At 45.1% G+C, this 10,214-nt stretch overlaps 1 protein-coding gene across 1 annotated transcript; it reads left to right on the forward strand.

Annotated features, from left to right (window-relative positions):
- The first annotated feature begins 4,778 nt into the window (after window positions 1–4,778).
- On the forward strand, window positions 4,779–8,864 carry si:dkey-43p13.5 (homeobox protein unc-4 homolog). Its single transcript, XM_012816823.3, has 3 exons — window positions 4,779–5,992; window positions 6,592–6,749; window positions 7,059–8,864. Exons 1-3 carry the CDS (start codon window positions 5,761–5,763, stop codon window positions 7,494–7,496), a joined length of 828 nt encoding a protein of 275 aa, XP_012672277.1. The 5' UTR covers window positions 4,779–5,760; the 3' UTR covers window positions 7,497–8,864.
- The last annotated feature ends 1,350 nt before the right edge of the window (window positions 8,865–10,214 follow it).

Consider the following 10,214-nt stretch of genomic DNA (forward strand, 5'->3'; position numbering starts at 1 on the left):
CCTCTGAGCGGGATGCTGCTATCATCCATGGAGACATTTTCTCTGTGCGCCCCCCCCTAACATGTCAGACGTGAGGAGAGGCTGGGGGTAGGAGTTAGGCACGTTCATCTTAAGTTTATCTCAATTTATCCCTACTCTGAAATCAATTTCATTGAAATTCAGTGCGGGTCTTTTATTTTATTTGTTTAGTAGTTGTTTTTTGTTTTGATCAGTTTATCACACCTCCTTAACTTCTTTTATTGTTTTGAGAATTCAATTTCACAAATGCCTTCAAAAATTAGTCATTTAGCAGAACATCCCCACTCTATGAAATTGGTCTTGTTTTCCATTGTTTTCCAATCATAAAAAGTTTGCATACATCTGCACTCTATGCTTAAGCAAACCCCCTTGTGTGACCGGCTAAACCTCACCCAGTGTTTTCTCATTCACTTTATTGTGTTTTTTTTACCCTTTTTGTTCAGACTCTCAAGAGCTTCTGGTGGCAATTAGCGTGACGAGCTAATTGCTGTGCAGATGTTGTAATTACTCTCGTCTTCTATCATTTTTTTTTACTGGATGAAACTCTTGATCAGTGCTAATTGCGCTTGAAAGGTGTCGTGTAACACAGGGTACTTTGGGCGGGAGGGGGAGTGCTAGTTTCATCAGCCTGCTCCTAATGCCTTCAGATCCCTCTGCTCTTGGTTGGACGCCAGCCCATTGGCTAAGTGTCAGTCGAGCAGAACGGGGATGAGTGACGGATGTAGGATGGGTTGGGGGGCGGGGGGGTCGAATGGGCGCTTGGTTGTTACTGAGGGACTCTGATGGGCCACTGACAAGGTGGTAACCGCTGGGTTTTTCATCTTTGTTAAACACTCAGGTTTGTCCTGAAAGGCTTCTGTAGTTCTGCCATGAGATTGTCAGAGTGGAACATCTCAGATCTTGACTGGACCGCCGTACATTGAACCATTGGAACACAGCAGTTTGCCACGTTTCTCTCGCTGTTTGCCTTAGGCTTTAAGGCCACTCACATACTTCATGTGCCCCAAAATTGGTGGCATCATTGATGCCGACCTGTGTCCAGAGGAGAAGCAGTTGAGAGGGGAGTGGGGTGTGGAGCGCCTCCCTCTCGTGTCTCACTCACCTCTAGTAGGGACGGCGATGTGCCGCTACCTGCCCGGCGCACACCTGTTGGCTCTGTCTCCCTCTCGACAGCAGCCTTTTCCTTAGATCATCTCCTCTTCCTCCACGCTTGAGTTGTGCTTGGCTGGCGTGGAAAAAAATGTGGACCGGCTCTCGCCTCCTTTTTCCCTGGTGCTTTGAAGTGTAAAGTGTGATTGCTTTTGGATCGCGTCCGCTCTTCTTGAAGGTTTTGACATGAAAAGCAGCCTGGGCTCTCAGGTTTACCCCATCGCCAGTGATCCGGGACTAAACCAATCATCCTCCTGACTAGGAGATACAATTACCAGAGTGAGTGGGGAAAAGACAGAAGGATGAGGGCGGGATGTACCTCAACACAACACATCATACCTACTACTAGTGGCCCCTATCCCACTATGGACACAAGAGTATCACACTGAGATTTGGACTACAGTGTTTTTGGTGTGCTCTGAATCGTCTGGAAAACTGTGGTTACTGCTAACATTGGTATTCAGCGCTGATCAGAATGACTGAAAAGTTAATTAAAAGGGACCATAGGGTTATCAGTGCGCAGGCTGGAGGGGTTCCCACCCATATCTATGTCATATGCAAAACATGGAAGCTGCTCGAAAAAGTTGGGATTTGAACCTCAATCTCTTGATGAAGCGCACTCTCACTTCAGACGACGAAAGTAGAGCCGTGCGCGCGTGGATGACTTTCCCATGACTCCTTGCCGGGGTAATCATCCATCTTATCTTGAGCTAAAATGGTTTATCAGCTGAAGGGTCGCTCTAATGGACGAGTATTAATGGCGTTTAGCGTTGTTCACGCTCTCAGTCATTCCAGGGCTCTGTGCTGACACATCCGAGAACAAATCCGATAGTTTCGCAGAGGGCCCTACCCCACCCCACCCCACCCCCCTGGTTTCAAATGAGAACACGATTCAATATAAAGAGCCTCTGTACCCTTCGCAGTTGAAGTTCACAGTGTTCCATGTCCACTTGTCAGTGGTTAATTTGTTTCCTTTCACACGTCTCCGGATGGAAGTTTGAAGCATGACCTTGTTTTGTAACAGAGGACAGGCAGTTAGACAGGTTCGCCCCCTGTCCTGCTCCTGAAGAGGATTAGGCCTATCTTCCCCCCCCCCCCTTCTTCTTCTTCTCTCTAAAGCTTCTGCTTCACTGCTTAAGTCTGTGCATAACGCTAAAGTGATAATGCATCATAAATCAGTCTGCAGCAGAAAGCAATTAGCCTGACTAAATTATGATCCAACCGAAGAAATGGATCAATCAAGAGAATTCAAGCTAAACTAAAGAGCAGCCACCAAGCTCATTTGAGTTGGTTAATGGTGCCTTGAATGAGGCGGCACAACAAATGGAGACTGATGTGTTCATTGTTTACTGATGTTACCCCGAAGGTTTTGTTATATTCTTGCGAAATGCTTAGCTTTCTCTTTCATACGATCCTTTTTTTTTTTTTTTCTAACATTCCACAATTGAGATTAGGGCCTCATTGAAAATAAAACAAATCTTTGCTCTCTGAATATGTCTATTCTTTTTCTATATTTCAAGGGAATGACAGCAGTTGAAACAAGCCTATTTAGATTTAGGTGCCATAGTATAAGGAAGGTGAAATCTTGGTGGGTGTTTAATCCTAAGAGAATGTTCTGCTTGTCTGGTGTATCTGTAAGTCCACCGCTGATACCCTGGCTGTTAGTTAAGCCCTGTATGGGTTTTTGGAGGACTCACTGGCACTGCGAGTACCTGACAGATCAATAGGGGAGCTGTGTGAGCCACCGCCATTGTCACTCCCAAAGCCGTTCAATTATCCACGAGGAGCTCATTTGTAAATGGGGTTCCCATTCTGGTGGATGAACTGGTTGCTGATTAACTGGATAAGCGGGCTTTGGGGGAAGCACTGGCAGACCAAACACAGCGGGGAGCGAGGCTCTGCTTCCTTGCATCCCCGAAAATCCCCTGTGTCTACCCCAAGGGCCAGGGACAAACAGAGATGGCGATTTAGTCACCGCCACACACACACGGTGTTTATTTAACCTGCCTTTTCTTCCAGTCAACAGACTCCTCTAATCTTCTCCACTCTTCTCTTTACACAAACTAAAGCCCAGAAATGTTGTCTTTGTATGGAAAAAGAGAAGCAGAATTTTTTTTTTGTAGAGAAGGGACACAGTTAAATTCCATCTCCCTTGCTGTCTTGGATAGAGGCATGGCTTGTCTGTTTTTTGCTGTATTTGTTTTGTCTATTTGGAATGTGATACATTTCATCACACCTAAAAAAAAGAAGCTTTTTGTTTCTGTTGCGTCACACATCTGTGCAGCACATCAGTGACTTCAAGGAAATGGTGTTAATGACGGTCAAGTATTTTTGAAACACAGCCCTGTGAACAGTAATGTGGATTTGTCCCATCGGACCTCTGCGTGTCTTTGTGTGTGTGTGTGTGTGTGTGTGTGTGTGTGTGTGTGTGTAGGAGGGGGGGGGGGTTGTTTTGGTGTTTGGACAGGTGTGGAGAGTAGGTGGTGTGGCCTCCCCTCCACCGGTGCTGCGGCCGCTCTGCACCGGCCAGCTGTTGTGAGCTGATCAAAGCCGACGTGAAGCGTCCCATCCCAGCGGTTAGCGGCGTTCTCGGCACAGCGCTGTCTGATCTGACGAGGTGATGTGGATCAGGGGATTAATTGAGACACCTGCGTGTCTCTCTCATGCGCTAGTCATCAGGACTCTATCAACACCACCACCACAGCTGGCCCGAGACTGGGGACTAGGAGCATTGGAGTGTGTGTGTGTGTGTGTGTGTGTGTGTGTGTGTAGTGTGCAGTGGAGCTGTCTGTCAATGTTAGTCACCTCTTACTCTTCATCATAACATTCCGTGTGTGTCCAAAACTTTTTTGCCAAAACTTGTCTTCAAATCTAAATGGCAGTCTCAACCCTCGGTAAAAAGTTCATGATCTCCTCACTTCCGTTGCATTGCTTATGATTCTAAACGTTTTTTTATTTTTTTCTTCTCTGAAAAGTCCCCGCAAATCGGTTAAATGGAGACAGGAGAGGAGTGTCCTAATGGAATTAAACACATTCCATTTACCTGCTTGACGCGGAACAAAAGGGCCTGACATTCTTCTTCTAACGGAGTAGACTGTGGGCTGTGAAAGTGATCTGTTTTCAAAGGCTGAGGATCCCTGACCCGCAACCCATTTTGGAGCACTCTGTCCCAAGCCTGCTGCTTAACAATACACCCTGTTTGGACAGGTGATCTCATTCCCCCTCCCCGCTACAGTGCCTCCCATACGACAGGAGAGTCGGAGCAGAATTAAGTGTGGGAAAATCCATTTTACTTTCCGTCATCCAGTTACAATATTCGCCGTTCCAGATGTTTAACCTTTAACCTCAGAATTCTGTATTTGAACAGAACGCCCGGCGTTGATGAGTCACAAACACGCAGCTCGGTAAGCCCATCAACATGGCTCTCATTGTAATGAATCAGAGAGGCTCAGAAATGTCACGGAAGCATTTTAACTGAGTAAATGAGCCTGTAAATTAATGTCAATTGTGTAGGCCAATTAGTCAGATGTGTTTACCGTGTAAACAGAATCTGTTTATCCCCCCCCCCCCCTCTACCCACTCCCACCCCCATCATTACCACCACCCGGGCTCTACAGAATTCAGCAAAAGCCTTGCATGTAACCAGAGTTGACAATTTCTGTGTTGTTCTTGATTGTCTTTTTTTTTCCTGTTTCGTTTTCCTTCATTTAATTTCCTGCTGTCTTCAGTACCTGTCATCCGTGGGCACAGGCATCCGCGGGCACAGGCATCCGTGGGCACAGGCATAACAGTGAAACCACAGCAAGGACCTGGCAGCTGACTGACAGGCAAGCATCCCCATTGCGCTGTCTACGTGTCTCTCGTAACGTTAACATCTCGGGTACAGTGTTATTTTTTGTAACCTCTGTGTCTGATCCATCACACTGATTGAGAACGCTGGATGGCAAAAAGTGTCTGAACTTGTCTCCGTGTTGCATCGCATACAGACAGACGTGCCTTTAGTGCGCAGAGGGGTCACTGCCATAAAAGGTGTTGGGTGGAGGTGAGCAGAATTACTGTTTCAACAGACTGATGAGGAGTAATAATGATGCAAAAAAAAAAAAAACAATCGTGGTGAATCGTCATGTCTTCTGATTGGAGGAGTTTTCTCATTAGGGGCGGGATCAGCAGTCACAGGTCAGTCATGTGGTTGAAGAGGGAGGCGGCTCTCAGGTGGGAATAAGAATCACACCTGAGGACAGGTGAGAATGCATCTCTTGGCAAAGGGACTTCTTGCTTTTACTCAACACATCTCTTCAACTCACTTCTTTCCCCTCTGTTGGATGCCTAATTGTTATTTGAATGCTCAGTTAACATTGAACAGATCATTTTTGCTGTGACTCATCAGTTGCATCTGAAGAACAGCTAGAGGTTGTCCTTTGACACTGAGGAAGGACGAAGGACAATTCTATTGCAGGACACAGAACTTCTCGTATCAGTCTCGCATCAGATGAGCTTGAAATTAAACAAAGCCACCTAGACCATTATTTTCCGTGCCCTTGATACATCTTTTGTGGACGGCACCACTGAGGACCCCAAGTCCGTCACGCTGACATGTTTGGGCCGGGGCAACTGATGACGGCTCTCAGCCCCCCACTCCTGCACTCGTCAGCGGCTCATCTGTTCCCCGCCTTCCCTCCCCGCCTGGGCTCCCCTCAGATCCTGCTGCCGGGGCACCTCTTCAGCTATGAGTTCCTGCGAAGCTACCTGCATCCTGAGCCCTGCAAGCAGGCGCTGTTCCTGGCCTCGCAAGCAGCTGGGCTGAGCCACCTGTCTGAGACCGTGGGTGAGTACTGTCGTGACGAGCCTGATAACATGATTTGGGTACCTTGTCGCTAATTGCTATTGATAAGGTCAGCGTTAGTGTCTGCAATTGGTTGATTAATGATTGTAGCTTGTCAGAAATATTTGTCTTGTCATTCATCTTTTTTTTTTATTAGATAAGGGGATCTTTTTCAGTTCAGGACAGAGGGTGGATAGCTTATCAGGTTTTACTGTTTGCACTTGTCTCCCAGTTGATGACAATACTGTGGATTCATTTCCCTCAGATCATAGTTTGGTCATTTAAGGGTATCTGCTTAATGTAATGTAAAAGTTCTTGTTTGTGCAGGCAACATATTAGATAATAGAATTATAAGACAGAACCGTTTATATGGCAAAATAGCTATGTCTGATAATTGTTCACCACTCTCGTTGAACATCTTTTAATGGGAGTGTAATGTTTACAAAGGATTGGCTAACAGGTCGTAACTAACAATCAATTATCTCCAGCCCCTTGCTAAAGAGGGGCTTAATGAACACTGCAGTAATTATCCAATCTAGAGCCATTAGCCCGTTGTTGCCCGTTGGCGATGGTCTAATTGGTGGCTGTGATCCGGTTTCCAGATGAACAGCGGCCAGTGAAGCAGCGGCGGGCGCGGGCCAACTACAGCAGCTGGCAGCTGGAGGAGCTAGAGAAGGCCTTCGAGAGCACTCACTACCCCGACGTCTTCATGAGGGAGGCCCTGGCGCTGCGGCTGGACCTGATCGAGGCAAGGGTGCAGGTGCGCAAAGTCTATGCCCCGAAAACAGTCAGCACCACACCCTCTGTCAAAGAGATTGCACTCAGCACTCTGACTTCTGTGCATGCGTGCCACACATACTAACAGCACTTGACATCGTGTGTCAACTCTGGGTTATTCCTGAAATGCACCTTTTTTTTTCTTCACTACTTCCAGTTAATATAAGCAAAGTCTGACAAAAATGTCACAGGATATTAGCCTGATGCCTACCTGCAGAGTCTCTCAACATGTTAAATAATCTATGTTACTTCAGAAAGATTTTCAAACACTCATGACTGGTGTCATCTCTAGGTGTGGTTTCAGAATCGCAGAGCCAAGATGAGGCGGCAGATGAAGCTGCAAGGACATGCAGGGGATCCGTGCAGCAGAAGGGACAGCGAGGCAGACAGACAGAAGGTAGACAGATCCAGTCTGAGCGGGCCGGAGCCAGAGGGCCCAGACGCAAACCACTGGGAGAGGAAACCAGAGAGGGGAGGAAACTGCTCTTGGCCCAAACCTCCCCTGGCGGCCATGTTGGCTCCAGCTCCAAGCGCTGGAACCCAGAGGTCCGAGAGTCAGGAACGGGATGAGCAGGGGCCCAGTCCAGATGAGTTCCGGTCGTGCAGCATTGCCAAGCTGAGGGCCAAGGCCAGGGATTACGAGGCTGAGATCCACAGCACTGTAGCCAAAGCTGGGTGGCAGAGGCAGCTACAAGCCCATGCGGCGGCCGCAGATGTGGCGAGTGACTGAGGTAGCGCCACATACTGTGTGCCACATACATACACGTTTTGCTCAATGTTTTGAGACGACGCAGAATGTTGCCATGCAGTTTACTACTTTATTTATTGTTGCCTCAGAGCGACTTGGGCCAGTGAGACCACTTTTTCTTTTTGGTGTGCAAATAACTTCATAGATATTATCAAACAAATTTAATTAACTTTCTCATTTGTGCATTAAGCCACACTATTATCTTCTGCTTCTTCGTAAATTTGGTTGATGAAACTGAATATGAAATTGGGTCTTTTTATTATGCCATACCAATTAATTGGTTTTGCTTATCATTGACTGCTTACTTAAAGAAAGATCCAAATCCAGAAAGTTGAATTTGGAAGTAATTATATAACGGTTTGCTACATGAGTATCTGTACGTTTTATCGATCCTTTTTTTTTCCATTTTTGGACTCCAACCCCAAACACACAAACAAATGAACTCATTCAGTCATAGCATCATATTTTTTTTATTTTACTTTTGTATTAAATGTATTTCATAATACTGATCTGTTGATTGTCTCCAAATAACAAATTTAATTTTTCAAAAATAGTCTTATCATATTGCATCATATTGGGCCTTCAAAGTCAGGTTTATTTTTGTAAATTTTCAATTAAATGGCATGTGCACTAAAATATCTTTTGTATAACGGGAATCCATCAAAACTCTTGCTCTTCCATGAGCCGTGATGTGATGTCAGGTCAGTGTTGATACTGGGAGAGGAAATGCTCGGATGAGTTCTCAGTGATCTCATCGATGGCTGTATCTTGCCCTGGCTATCCTGTTACCTCCGCAGGAGACAGAGGCAGGATGCCTGCAAGCTGCCACAGGCCCTGCAGAGCAAACAATGGCCGTGGCTGAAAAATGACTGCCCTCACTGACAGAGCCACTCGTCAGAAGATTACATTTGCAAACACACTTGGACTCTTTGGTCTCCGCCGGGTTTGAAGACAGTCCAGTGTGAAGTGATTTAGTATTTGTATATCTTATTTCATTTTCCTCTTACATTTTTCTGTTGATTTTTGTAACAACTGCTGTTATAAATGGCGACACACCTACAAATATTACATGCAGTGCCTATTTGCAGTGCAAAGATTGATGCCGCCTTTGGAAGGAAGAGGTGGAAATATTTGTCCAGAGAACTCGCTTTGCGAGAATTTATCTCAGTGGTGAACACAGTATTATCCCTCAGAACACAGAGAGAGTAGCTCTTCAATGCCAAATTCATCTCAGGTCTTTCAATAACCGTATTTCATCTTCCAGTGTTGATGTACTCTGTGTCTTTTCACTTATGTGTCTTATCCTACTCCTGAGGCAGTGAGCAGTGAGGCGGTGTATGTTTGGTATATTTATGGGGGCCGGGGCACTCCAAATATTGAACATTCTAGTTTTTTTTTTAAAACAGGCGCAGTAAGGGGTGCTTCTTGAAATGCTGGATTAGAATCATGGCAGTCTGCATGGAAAGTGCAAAAGAACCATGTGAGGCAACAACCTGTGCTTAGTGAGAGAGTGCCCTCCTCTGGTAATGATTTCAATGTGAGTGACAGAGGTTCATCCTCCTACTTTATTATATAAAGCGGTAAAGCACACTGCTGTCCTGTTTCCAACTTGTAAATGACCAGAGATGTGGGGAGTGGAAATAGAATGTTAATGTGCATAGTGTTATAGACGACAACAATGTGGAAATAAAACCGTTTAAATCACTCTCACCTGTGCCGTGATCTTTGGAAGACTAAAACAATAGCAAAACATCAGGAATGCCGGATGAATCTCACATGAAGATTGCACCAGCAAAAAACTGCACAAGGAGGCAACTTATAACATGACACCTGTTTTATCAAAATAAAGACACACAAAACGGGTGCAAGGAGAGTTGTGCTATTGGTCAATATTTAAAGAGATAGTGTGCACCCGAAGGTGCTTTTGGAGCTGAAACTAAATGATATGACTGTATTGTGATGAAACACATCAATGCTGGTGTTCACATTTACATAATTACCAAATCTGTATTTTATTGGTTGAAAATGGTTCAACACGCCATCTACTGTTAATAATTCTGAACCTTGCAAGTCCTATGCTGACATAGAGTCAACCGTTTTGGACTTCTCTACGTCATGGAATGTATATAAAAAAGAATGTTAATGCCCCTCCCTCAGCCCTTTGCCCACTTCTTAGCATTTCTCATGGAGTGGGTCAACTAGGCTTAGAGCTGGGAGTGAACTTACACTTTAAGTTGGTTTAACCACTAAAGAATTTGTTAATTTTCAAGTCTATTTTAAACTATGTCCACCCCTGGCTTAGTGCCTTGACCTGATGTCGTTGTGATATTTCCGAGGAGCCTAGTTATTTTCCAAAATTAATCAACAAGCACAACAGAGGCGTTCATTGTTCTTTTTAAACACATTACCCTACTTCTGTCTGCTCATGCTGTAAACCTCTGCAAATGAGAGCGAAAGCGCTTGTTAGCACCCTTTGTCAACATAATTAAATTGCTCATTAAAGGTCCCGCGCCTTAATTTCCTTTTCCGACTACATTCATTAAACATCTAATGTAAGCCTTTCTTCGGTAATAAACTTCTATTTGATTCCACACAGCGCTAACGAAAAATAACAGCTGGCGATTAAAGTGATTTGGTGTTTAAGTGCTTTTGTTTGATTACATTTTACGTTAAATCTTTAAATATTATGTCAACATAAGT

Source organism: Clupea harengus, chromosome 1 (genome assembly GCF_900700415.2).
Source record: "Clupea harengus chromosome 1, Ch_v2.0.2, whole genome shotgun sequence".
In the NCBI taxonomy this organism is placed as follows: domain Eukaryota; kingdom Metazoa; phylum Chordata; class Actinopteri; order Clupeiformes; family Clupeidae; genus Clupea; species Clupea harengus.